Here is a 13,295-nt window from a genome sequence, read left to right as displayed (position 1 = left end):
ACACACACTCAATTAGCATTTAAAAGTTAAACTGAAAGAAAAGCAAGACTTTTTGGTTTGCTAGCGTGCCCTTTTCCTGTCAATTCTCAAGCTTTCTGCTACGGTAGAAGATAATTACGTACTACTAACAAGCAACAGAAATACTCACCGCTCTCATTATTTTAGAGAATTTATTTTGAACTGCAACTTTTACGCAAATATGACATATAATTAAGGATGTCATTAATTATATATAAACGAAAAAGATAAGCAACATAGGCAAACACTTGGTCAATAACCAAAGTCTTATATATATCCATCTTGCTACTTGCCAGCTAGGTAGTTAAATACTAATTAACACTAATGCACTAGTAAAGCAAGGACAAAAACTAAAGATTGATGTACACACATTAATTAGTTAGGTCCTATCTACATATAATAATATACAGAAATTTGGGGCTTAATTCTAAAGTTGAAAATTAATCACATATCATATGGCATGTATAAATTAACCCATTCCAATCCCTGAGAGTAATTGTTTTCTGGGACATAAAATGTATTATCAAATCCTTCCATTCCAAAATCCCCAAGAAAAGGAGGTTCCATATTGGCTGCTTCCATTGAGAGTGATGAAGTAGTTGGGCTATTACTTGAATTTAGCCCATCACATCTCTCCATCAGCAGCCTTTGTATCTCTTTCTCTGCTTCAGACAACTGTTCCTTCAGCTTCAAAATCTGCACCAAAAATTCTGTATGACTCAGCTAGCTGTCATATAGTATAGAATTTAAGCTAAAAACTATGATTCGCACTAATATAAAACTCACAATACTATATCAACTTATTTATATATATGATACTGTAAACTTTTTAACAAGATCAATGTAAATTTACCTGTTTTTGCATATTGTCTGCTTTATTGGTAAAGTTCAATTTATTACAGACAATTACTTATAATTATATTTTAGGTGTTCTAATTGTATAATATATTGAAATGAAATCGCTTCATATTTCCCCTAACTTATGTACAAAATAATGTGGCACGTCCAAGTGTGAAGAAAAGACATATTGGCATGTGAGGGCCTGTACTAAGCCACCTTAAACAATGGTGTACGGAGGAGTGTTAATTGGAGGATTTAATATCTTTTGCTGCCTTACCCCTCATTCTATCCTCAAAAAATCTTACTTGGTGGGTGAGATTATACTGCATTGTTGTTGTTGTTATAGCTTACACGTCTACTTAACTCAGGGGCGGAGCTAGAGTGTCGGAAACAAGTTCGGCCGAACCCAATAACTTTAGTTCGAATCTTGTATTTGTCATCTTTAAAAAATTATTAAATATGTATAAATTATTAATTTAGAACCCCATAACTTACAACAATTAGAATCTCAAATACATAAGCTTGAAATCTTGATTCCGCCTCTGACTTAACTCATTTCTCAATCTTCAATTTTTCTGTCCACATGCAACACACCTAATTGGCCTTTTTTCAGCTTATAGTCCATGCTTGTCAATACATGGCATGTCTCTATTTTTATTTTATTACTACTACATTCTTTTTTTGGACACATAGGTCCGGATTTCTCATGTACATATTGCTTCTTGCATTCCTTTATTTGAACATCATTTCATTTCTAACAACTTTAACAACTCTTAAGATTTCTAATAAATATTATAATATTCAACTTAATTTTAAAAATCTTGTTGATTTTTTATTATCAAACTACTAACTTTTATCAATTACTTAAATAATTTGTATTCAGTAAAATGCCATAATAAATATGAAATCATTGGAAAATATTTAGGACCGCATACATAAAGGAACAGGCAAAACAGAAGGAGAAAAGGACCCATCCGTAATTATTCTGCATCTTAAAAACTATATTTAATTTGAAACCGCAAAACCAAGATAAAGAACACTGTTCATATGACCTATTATGCATAAAAAATGAATTGTCTTTTTTTTTTCATTAACAAACATGATCTTCGTTTTCCCCAAAGTGGGAGCTGTTTTTAACTTACATAAATTATACTCGAATTTTCTTTTTCATATTAGGAGTATATTTAACCTGTTATAGTGAAATAAAATGTTTGATTTATTTTTTAAGTAGTTAGTTTCATAAAAGGAAATTTTACACTATTAGCGCATAGAACTTAAATTCAAGAAAAAAAACGAATCAAACCTCATTTTCAAGACGGCATTTATCAACAATGTTAGTGTCATGTTCAGTCTTCAACTTAGAGTATTCCTCCTCCAACTTCTTGCTCTTCCATCTAGCCCTTCTGTTCTGAAACCAGACAGCAACTTGCCTAGGATCAAGCCCCAGCTCAGAGGCAAGCTTGTCTTTCCTCTCAGAGTCCAGTTTGTGTTCGCTCCCAAAGCTCTGTTCAAGCAGATTCACTTGTTCTTCACTAAGCTTTCTTTTCCTCATAATCCCACTTGATTCTCCTTTGCTCTTCTTTCTTCTCCTCCGTGGTTTCGCCTCTCCTAATAAACACACCAAAACATCCATCTCTTTAATTAAAGCATTGGACGTAATTACAAGAGTTCATGATTAAAAAAAGGCAGCCCGGTGCACTAAGCTCCCGCTATGCGCGAGGTCCGGGGAAGGGTCAGACCACAAGGGTCTATCATACGCAGCCTTACCCTGCATTTCTGCCAGAGGCTATTTCCACGGCTCGAAACCGTGACCTCCTGATTACATGACAACAAGAGTTACACGATAAGTAACTAAATTCTCATAATAAATGGGACTATAGTTACTTGAAAGAAAAATAAAGCAGACAACCTACGACTATAACATGTTAAGTTACACTGATACAGTAAAAATTCTTTTACACTGACATATAGGTTAAACTTTATACTATATATAAAAGTAAAGTCATTGTACTAACCTTGTTCTGGTAACTCTTGAGTGTAGATACCAGGATAGTACTGAGAAATGAGTACCATTTGATCATCCACCTGAAGATTCATGCTGCTACTCATTATCATTAGGTTTCTTTCCTTCTTTCTGCCTGCCTGTTTCTCTTGTTCTTGTTGGCTTTTTGCTTAATTTCTGGTGCAGAAATGAATTAACTTGATAATGCTATAGGGAGAAAGACAGCAGTGACAACTTTTAATTAAATTAGTTATAAAGCTGCAGTGAAGACTAAGGAGTACTGTTAGCTTAAGACTTTGGAGAGTACCTCCTATATATGACTTTATTTATAAAGGTAGCCCTTTCAAATGAACCTTACTTTTACTGACAATTATCAAGATTGCCATCATCTCTAATGGTTTGAGTGTCCTACATACTCAAGCAATAACCAACAACAACAACCCAGTATAATCCCACTTAGTGGGATATGGGGAGAGTAATGTGTACGCAGACCTTACCCCTACCCTGGGGTAGAGAGGCTGTTTCCAATAGACCCTCGACATCCTTTCCTCCAAGAACTTCCCACCTTGCTCTTGGGGAGACTCAAACTCACAAGCTCTTGATTGGAAGTGGAGATTGCTTACCATCAGAGCAACCTTCACTTTCAAATGAACCTTACCATGAGATAAAATTTGGACCAAAAGATAAATAATGAGATAAAATTTGTTAAATTAGGGAATTTGATTGGAAATTTCATAGAATGGCTTTTTTGACTGATATGGTGAAACTTGACTAGGTTTATTATGGTAGCAAGCAAGCTTTAGCTAGCTTTGGCTTTATCTTAGTTATAAATATAGGGTTTCTTATCTTTCTCAAACACCACCTATTGTGTCGGATTTAGGGATCAATTCCAACCGCTAGACCAGTGTTTTTTCGTTAGCTATGACAGATCAGGGCGTGTGTATTCTACAAACCTAATATAGACATATTTACTACTTCCTTTTAAATTTTATGCGAACACATTTTTCTTTTTTAGTCCGTTTAAAACAATATTAATTTTTTTATATTTAAAAATAATTTAACTTTAAGGAGTCGTTTGGTTTGAAAACAAATTATGTTGAGATTAGTTATACTGAAATTAGTTATATTGTGATTAGTTATCCTAGTATTATTTCTTATTAACCGTTTGATATGTTATATTAATCCTGAGATTTTCAATTTTACTGCTTTATCCTGGGATAACTTATCTTGTGATTATTATTCCACCCTCTGATAGGTATAAATTATTTCGGTACTACTTTTAATCCCGAAATAACTTATCTCAGGATTAGTGATAAGGCAATACTAAATTTTTATCCCAAGACTATTTTTACTTATCCATCATACTAAATGATCCCTAAAATTTTCATTTACTCCTGATGTTATGATTTATAGTCACAAAAATATCATACTTTGTGTTGATCATAAGTTTTAAGATTTTCTAATTTCTTTCTTGAATTTTGTGTCTAACCAAACAGGGTTAAGATGAAACGGAAGGAATGTCTTGGACTCTAAATATATTAACTAGGTTCGCACATATTGTTTTACAAAAATAACAAATATAGTATGGACTTGCTAATTTAAAATTACGAATTCGTCTTTATTAGTGTTTACCCATATAACGATATAGTTGAATTTATATGTGGTTTATAGATAAGAGAATCGATTTGATCCTAAAAATTATAATAAATTAAATAAGAATGTAAGACTTAGCGTTAAAATCAAAATAAGACATCAGAGATCTTGGTTCCGGAAGCGGAGCTTCCAGAGGAAGTAATAACGATATTAGCTAGAAGATAAAATGTTATTAAGCTTTGAACAATATATGGTATAAGATTCTCAGAAAATTTTCTCCAAACAATGGTTATTGGAATCCTTATTTACAGTGGCACCTAGAAAACAAGGTCCTAGGATCAAACCTCTTTTAAATGATAATTATGGGAGCCATTGAAGAATAATTAACGACTAGCTATGAATTTCATATTCTCTAGAACGAACTATATATTTAATACTGCAGAATATTTTTCATTGAATGTTATCGGGTGACAAGTATTCATTTGTCTTCATGAGTAACATTCCCTTGAGGGGGGGGTATTCCTGGTGCTAGCCGAGACTATTGCCCCCGGTCTTGACTTTCACCTGTTTCGCTTTCCATCAGTCTCTAGTTCCACGTGTCACTCTATTATACGAGCATTTAATATAAACCTATTTTACTCAATACAAATAGTCCCCCTACTTTTCGGTGGAATATCCTTGTGCTATCGGGAAGTTGGTAAAGATACCTTTCTTGGTGAAAACTTTATTGACTCCCTCGAAAAAAATTCGGACGCTTGTTTAAAGCATGTCTCTCCGCATTTAATGCCCCGAACATGCGTCATCCCACGATTCAGCAATACTTTCGCCGGTTCTCGAGGTAATCTTGACCACGATTTTAGCTACCTATTCCTTTACTTATACGCATCAATCTTCTTCTTTTACATTTCATAATTCCCAAACTCTCTCAATCTTCCTTTACTCAACTCACTCTTATTTTTAACCTCTTTCTTCACATAAACCCTTACTTTCTTATAATAACTATGGCCTCCTCCTCCAAAAACTCTAGTTCTTCAAAGAATAAAGAAAACACTGATGATGCTCCTCCTCCTACAGTGAGCATCAGCAAAAGGCTTATTACGACTAAAGACTTCGAAGAGAAATTTTCTTCTGCTAAGTCCCGCACATCAGCTATTGGTGTATACCCTTATTCCATTTGTCCTTCTAGCATCCCTGCTGTAAAGGAAGACTGTGGTTTCCATGACTTAAAATCATTGCTCCTGACCTAGCGGAGCGGGTAACCTTCTCCAAGAATGGTTTTACGTGCGTTTACATGTACCCCTTTACTTTGAGCCCATTTTCATTGAGCGAGGAACTTAACTCCGTAATCTTGAAGTTCTGCCTCCGCTATCAAGTCTGCTTGGCTCAGTGAGCTCTTCTGTGTGGCGGACGGTAGCTTATCTTCGTCGGTTATGCGAGGAGATGGGGGCAAAACTCTCCCTGGCTCGATTGATGAATCTTTATTCCCCCAAAATTTTCTGTGGGGGAATGATAAACTTTAGAAAGCATGGTCATCATGCTTTGCTCACCAGCATGGATAACGACAACGACAATGACGGGATGGAGTGGTTGGTTGTAGTTGCCACCAGCGATATCAACCTAGCCACAACTCCATCCTTTCCTTAATCATGGAATCGTACACATAAGTTTAACGTCTATGCTTTCTTTTGGTTAAATCATGCTATTGCTGATCCTTCTTTTTCCATTATTTCAGCAACTCGGTAGGCACCACCAAAGGTTGAAAGCTTGGACCTATAGGTCCAATTTTTTTGGATATTACCACGTCTAAGTTCCGCTGGTGGAAAGAACTGGCCCTTAAATACAGGTGGACGGCCAAAAATTGTGGTAAGTTGATTCTCGTACTTATCTTGTTTTTATCTCACATATACAAGAACTGACTAACTTTTCCTTTACTGAATTCGGGTCTTCTTTAGGGCTCTGTTATCGTCCCCAAGGAGGATATTTTAGTGGACCCCGCAAATACAGCGAGGTTGCTGTAGGAGGCCTTCACTCGAACAGGTGTCATCGGACTTGCTTCCGGTGTAGGTTCTTCCTCTTGGAGTCCCCGTCCGGAGAACAAACAAACAAAAAAGGTGACGTTCCTCTACGACCAAGGGTAAACATAAAAAGGCGAAGAACGTCATGTCCGATTTGCTACAACCACTGTGGTGATCGATAATAATGGTAAAGGCAGTGATGAAGGGGATTCTCTACATAGAAGTCGACGACCTTCATCAGCTCAATTGAATACTCAATCTGCTGAGTTAATAATACCAATCGATGACGACGCCCAACTGCTCTGGAGGGAGTTTGATATGGTGGAAGATGCCAATTATCATGTACGAGCCCCAGTCGCTACTTCTGGTACTGCGAGGATGAGTACCGAGCCTCTTTCTTTTTTGGTTATTGAGCAACCAATAACTAGCACTGCTTTTGCCGCAGCTGCTTTTCAACCTACAACGCCATCAATTCTATCTCCTTCTTCGCCAACCTTTCCTTCGCCACCAACAACTGCTACATCATCTTCACCAGCCACAGACATCCGAGAGGATGATGCCCCTCCTTCCAGTCCCCAGTTAATGGGAATTCGGGGTATAACTATTCGACCCCCTCCACAGATCCTCGAAAGTGGAGGAATGTCTCTCTCTCGGTTTCTATTGAATGTCATATGTTGTCCCAGCTGGTGGAACTTGCCAACTATCTGAAGCCTTTTGCTTCGAAAAAAGATAGGAATAAAATACATTCTCTTTCGGGAGAATGTATGGTAAACAATGCTATGCACAACTCAACAATAGTAAGATATTTGTTCCCTTTGTTATTCCTTGTATCTTTGCTATGACAAGATTTTTAATTTGAACTTTTGCTATGAGGGCTAACTTCCTTGCTTCCGAAGGACTTTAGAGGTTAATCTTTGATAAAGAAAAACTCACATCCGAGTAGAATCAAATGTTGGCCGAACGGGAACAAATTGCTGCCCACCTCCTTGCACTGGAAGCACAAGTTTTTGAGGCCGTTGAGTTGGAGGCTCAGTTGCAGTGAAGCGAGCAAGAGGTGGTGACCCTCAGCCAAGAGGCCACCATGTTAAAGGTACAATTTGAAGAGGCCAAGGCAAATTTGGTCGAGGTCCAAAATACTGTTCCTGCTGTTGCCGATCGCGTGGATACCTCCACTAAAAGAATAAATAATTTGGAGGCAGCCTTGAACTGCATAGCTGGAGAGGCTGCTTCTGTGGAGGAGAAGCATGCCCGAATGGAGGAGAAGTATAAGAAGATCATGGAGCATAATAAAGTTTATAACTCCACTATCCGTGACCTTGATGTTAGCCTTCAAGCCGCTAGATCTGAGCGAAATAATCTTTCGACCGAGGTTGACTAGCTTAAGGAAGAGCGTCAGCGCCGAGCAGCTTCCTGCATTGTTGAAAAAATATATTCTATGTACAACATGAGGAGGAAAACCTTGGAAAATGCCAAGTAGGGTGTCATTGACTTTGATGCCGAGATCCCAGGGCCCGTGAGCTGGAGTCAACTGCAAGAAGGGGTCTCCCGATCCAACCTGATACGAATGATTCCTCTGGTTCTGGTGTCACACCTCCTTTTTCCGCGCCCGAGGGCGCAGGGGGAGTTTTTTCCAATTAAAGGACAATCGAAACGGGATTGGTTTGTTTATTTCAGAGTCGCCACTTGGGAGATTTAGGGTGTCCCAAGTCACCAATTTTAATCCCGAATCGAGGAAAATAATGACTCTATATTACAGTCTGCGTACCAGAAATCCGGATAAGGAATTCTGTTAACCCGGGAGAAGGTGTTAGGCATTCCCGAGTTCCGTGGTTCTAGCACGGTCGCTCAACTGTTATATTTGGCTTATTTATCTGATTTTAAATACAATTATGAACCAATGTGCCAATTTTAACTTTTTGCCGCTTTATTATTGTTATTTCAAAAGAATGTGAACATGGCTTAAAACACGTCTTTGGATTGCGTCACATGAAATGCACCCACAATCCGGAACGCATTTTATTTGATGTTTTGAGATTTGGATTTGGGTCGCATGAAATGCACACCCAAGTTTAAGAAAATAGATTATTAAACACGCGCCTAAAGAGACTATCGTGTTATTATTTTGGGAAGGCCACGAAATTCACTAAGCGGCCCTCCTGAATTCTAAGTAATTTAAAACAAGTATTTACTGAGGGCCCCGCAATTTGTATTTTTATTCGGCGAGGCTCATCTCATTCTTATTTTTTTAAAGGAATTTGCAACGTCATGGAAATGCATCTCGGGCCACGCCACAATCAATGCGCCCGTGACTAAAGACATATTTCGACTCCGTTGAGATTTGGATTTGGGTCACATAAATGTGCACCCGAGTTTAGGGAGATAACATTATTAAAACGCGCCTAAAGCAACCAACGCATTATTATTTTGGGATAAGGCCGTGAAATTTGCTAAACGGCCCGTCCCGGAATCTAAGTATTTGATACGTATGTTTTATGAGGGCCCCGCAATTTGTATTTTTATTCGGCGAGGCTCGTCTCATTTTATTTTTTATTATCATTTATTTTTTATTTATTTTATTATTATTATTTTTTTTATATTTTAAAAGGATGCCATTTTGTGCCTTTAACAATACTAAACCTTATAGCCTATTTACAACTGAAATCTCATAACTCGTTACAATTTTAATAAAAGGAATCTAACAAAATGAGTGTTTTGGAAGTAATAACAACAAGTAATGCTAGTTTTGTCCGAATGATCTAAGCAAGAGAAAAGACGAACAAATTAACGTCAAACTGTGTCATGGAACAACTAACCCTACTTAATTAAATGATATCAAATAAACAAAAATACGAAACACCAAAAATGAACAAAACGCATATGGTGAAAACATAAGCGGAACATTATCGCATCAATTTATATATTGCATCTTCGAACATTCAACATAACATTTCTTTATCTAATGCTTGAAGTTTACTAACCTTTGAACCTCGACAAACTCAGGACGACAAACACGACCCCGACGGAATTCAAACCAGACCTTACTGGACGCGGAACAACAACGAAAACCCCGGAACACACTCGACGAACCGGACCTCGACTCAACTTTTGGACTTTGGACTGGAACTCGACTTCAACTCGACCTTACTGACGGACCTGTTTGGTGGTGTACGCCAGTGGTTTTGGACGATGCTGGGTAGTAGGTGATCGTGGGCTGTTGTTTGACGGACATGCTGAAAACGAACAACAAAGACAATGGCTGCCGCTCGACCAACGTAGCAATGGGGTCTACGATGAAACTAGGAGGAGGAGGGATGGTTGTTCGGAGAGTGGTCGACGGGAAGGTGAAGATGCCGACGCAGCTTCGACGAGCAGCTGGGGACGAGGTGATGGTGTTTGGGCGATGGTCTTGGGACGGTGGTGAGACGGAGGGTCTGGACTGGTTTTTGAGACGGAGAGGGTGGTTGGGTAACGCAGCAGCAGCTGCCGCTGCTTGACTTGGAATGAGGGTGGCGTTGGAGGAGTGGTTTCACGGTGAAAAGGGGGCTGGAGGGAACTCGTTTGGTCCCGTTTTTGTTGGTTTTACAGTAGGGTTTGTTAGGCGTTGAGGAGGATGACGAGGTGGTGTTTGGTGATGGTTTTGTGGTGGTCGTGAGGTCGTTAATGGTGTTTGGGCGATGGACCTTGGACGGTGGTGAGACAGAAGGTTTTGGCGCTGGGGGGGGGGACCGTAGGGTTTTCTTCTTTTCTCTTTCAAGAAGAAAGACGATGAACAGTAGTCTGTTTTTCAAAAATTCCAAAAAGTCCTCCTTTTCAATTCAAAAATCCTCCTGCCCGTTCTTTTCTTTCTTTAAGATTTCCAAAGTCCCCTCCTTTTCAAAATTTTTTTCTTTTCGTTGGTCCCCCCCTGTCCTTTTAAACCTTTGTCCGTGTTTTGCACTGGGTTTTGCCCAGAAAAATGAGCCCACGCGTGGTGGGGTTCGAGGCATATGTCCCCCACGCGTGGTGGGGTTCCCCATGTGTCCTGGACACGGTTTATTATGGGCTAGGTCCGAAAATTAGGCCTAAAACCGGGTAGTTTGAACCCGAATATTATTCTTTTGCCCGGACCCGAGAAATAGGAACACGTTGCTTAACTAGTCCTATGTAAGCAAAATAACTACCAAAATAATACTAGTATTTAAACAAAACTATATCTTTTTAAATATTTTTCAAGGTTTAAAATAGCTACAAAATATTAATAAAACTATTTGTAATTTTCGTTTTTTAAATATTAAGATAAAATATGAAGTAATATTTTTTGTATTTTTCAAAATTATAACGACTGCAAACATTAATAGAACTATATATATTTTTTTGTAATTTTCGAATTTATATAAAGTACCAAAATAAAGTACAATTTTTTTGTATTTTTCAAGTTTATGAGAGATACATAAACTAAAATTTATATATATATTTTTTGAAATTTTTCTTTTGCAACGAAATAAAGTAAAAATAGTTAAAATAGCTATACTAGACCCAATTTCACATATTCACGCTAAAAATGTGAAAATTCTCGGGGAGGGTCAAAAATCACGTGCTTACAGCTGCCCCTCTTTGACTGGAAACACGAAGAGTTTTCCGACAAAGAACGACTAGACGTGTTTTTGACCCGACCATTACTTGGACGGACTACACTTAAGGAAAGGGAGGGAATGTGACCGAGCCCTGGTATCTGAGCTGCCTACATATCCTTGGTTATACAGGAATCAGGCCACGTGTAGTTCGGGAATGAGAGAGATGGTAGAGGGTACCGAGGTGGAGAGCCGATCGAGGTGCCGTTCCGTTGAGGTTCCAGTCCGCGGTCCTGTCGTTACAACAAAACTGAAAACTGAAAAAGACTAACTAAGCCTATCAGCTACTAGTTACAAGGATTCCTATCTCTTAAGTCTTCTGAAACTTGGTCTTGAGTCTTGAATGGTGCTTCATACAGACTTTGGATTTGAACCTTGATACTTGCTAGTTGTAGGCGCTAGTTCTTGAGCAGATCACATTTGTTCTCCACATTCGTGCTTCAGATTCATTCATTTTTCTCTTTTTTCTTTTCTTCTTTTTTTTTTCTCTTTTTGTTTTTGTGACTAGCTTTTGTTGACCCTCTCAGACTGTTGACTCGCATTCTTGGGGCGAGATTCTTGTTGCTTCTATCTTGGATTGAGTGCAGGGGATTTTTGTTGTGGCTTTCTGCCTTCCAATGGGTTACGGCTTGACTTTGAATGATCCCGCTGTTCTACAGGCGGGCCCCTAACTTCTTCAATCTTTGACATATAACAATCTTCTGCTCTACAGGCAGGCCCCTGACAATCAAAACAAACAAAACAAACAAAATTTCCTAACCCAGTTTGCACTGGGAAGGTTTGTGAGTCGTTAGCAAAATCGTAGCCCACTGATACTACTGATGCAGTGCTGAGAGTGAACTAAATACTAGATTAGGATGTATTCCCTTGTTATACAGGTGGGCGCCTAACTTCAATGCTTGAAATGTAAGGACTGAAATGTATTCCTCTGTTCTATGGGCGGGCTCCCAATTTCAACACTTGAAAGTAAGAACTGAATGTATGCCTCTGTTATTATGGGCGGGCTCCCAATTTCAACACTTGAAATAAAAACTGGAATGTATTCCTCTCGTTATACAGGTGGGCGCCTGGGTTTAGGAAAATGACTCTTTTTTTCTTTCTTTTTTTCTTTTTTTTTCAAAAATGTTTTTTTTAGCATCTTAGGAGAAAGATTCATCGGACTAAGATTTTGATCCTAGGAGAAGGTTCGTCAGACTAGGTCTCTATCTTAGGAGAAAAATTCATCGGACTAAGATTTTGATCCTAGGAGAAGGTCATCAGACTAGGTCTTGTTTTTTGGTTATCTTAGGAGAAAGATTCATCAGACTAAGATTTGGATCCTAGGAGAAGGTTCGTCAGACTAGGTCTCTATCTTAGGAGAAAAATTCGTCAGACTAAGATTTTGATCCTAGGAGAAGGTTCATCAGACTAGGTCATTTTTTTTTGTTATCTTAGGAGAAAGATTCATCAGACTAAGATTTGGATCCTAGGAGAAGGTTCGTCAGACTAGGTCTCTATCTTAGGAGAAAAATTCATCAGACTAAGATTTTGATCCTAGGAGAAAGTTCGTCAGACTAGGTCATTTTTTGGTGATCTTAGGAGAAAGATTCATCAGACTAAGATTTTGATCCTAGGAGAAGGTTCATCAGACTAGGTCATTCATTTTTTGGTTATCTTAGGAGAAAGATTCATCAGACTAAGATTTTGATCCTAGGAGAAGGTTCGTCAGACTAGGTCTCTATCTTAGGAGAAAAATTCGTCAGACTAAGATTTTGATCCTAGGAGAAGGTTCATCAGACTAGGTCATTTTTTGTTTTTTGGTTATCTTAGGAGAAAGATTCATCAGACTAAGATTTTGATCCTAGGAGAAGGTTCGTCAGACTAGGTCTCTATCTTAGGAGAAAAATTCGTCAGACTAAGATTTTGATCCTAGGAGAAGGTTCATCAGACTAGGTCATTTTTTGTTTTTTGGTTATCTTAGGAGAAAGATTCATCAGACTAAGAGTAAAACTTAACTTTGAGGAAGTGCGTTTCCTGTGGGTACAATAAACTTAGGAAGTGCGTCTCCTATTGGGGATAACTGTTTTTTAGGAAGTGCGTCTCCTACTGGGTGAAACTAAACTTTAGGAAGTGCGTCTCCTATTGGTGAACTATTCTTAGGAAGTGCGTCTCCTACTGGTAAAAGCATTGCTTAGGAAGTGCGTCTCCTATTGGGTGCAATAAACTTAGGAAGTACGT

At 38.3% G+C, this 13,295-nt stretch overlaps 1 protein-coding gene across 1 annotated transcript; it reads right to left on the bottom strand.

The window, feature by feature from the left end:
• Positions 1-364: 364 nt before the first annotated feature.
• On the bottom strand, positions 365-3,148 carry LOC104225343 (homeobox-leucine zipper protein ATHB-40-like). The gene is made up of 3 exons (XM_009777116.2): positions 2,874-3,148; positions 2,162-2,466; positions 365-714 (listed from the first exon to the last, which is right to left on the bottom strand). Exons 1-3 carry the CDS (start codon positions 2,971-2,973, stop codon positions 463-465), a joined length of 657 nt encoding a protein of 218 aa, XP_009775418.1. The 5' UTR covers positions 2,974-3,148; the 3' UTR covers positions 365-462.
• Positions 3,149-13,295: the final 10,147 nt, after the last annotated feature.

Source organism: Nicotiana sylvestris, chromosome 2 (assembly GCF_000393655.2).
Source record: "Nicotiana sylvestris chromosome 2, ASM39365v2, whole genome shotgun sequence".
Classification (NCBI taxonomy): domain Eukaryota; kingdom Viridiplantae; phylum Streptophyta; class Magnoliopsida; order Solanales; family Solanaceae; genus Nicotiana; species Nicotiana sylvestris.
The sequence above is the reverse complement of the archived record's forward strand: the minus strand, read 5'-3'. Positions and strand labels throughout refer to the sequence as shown.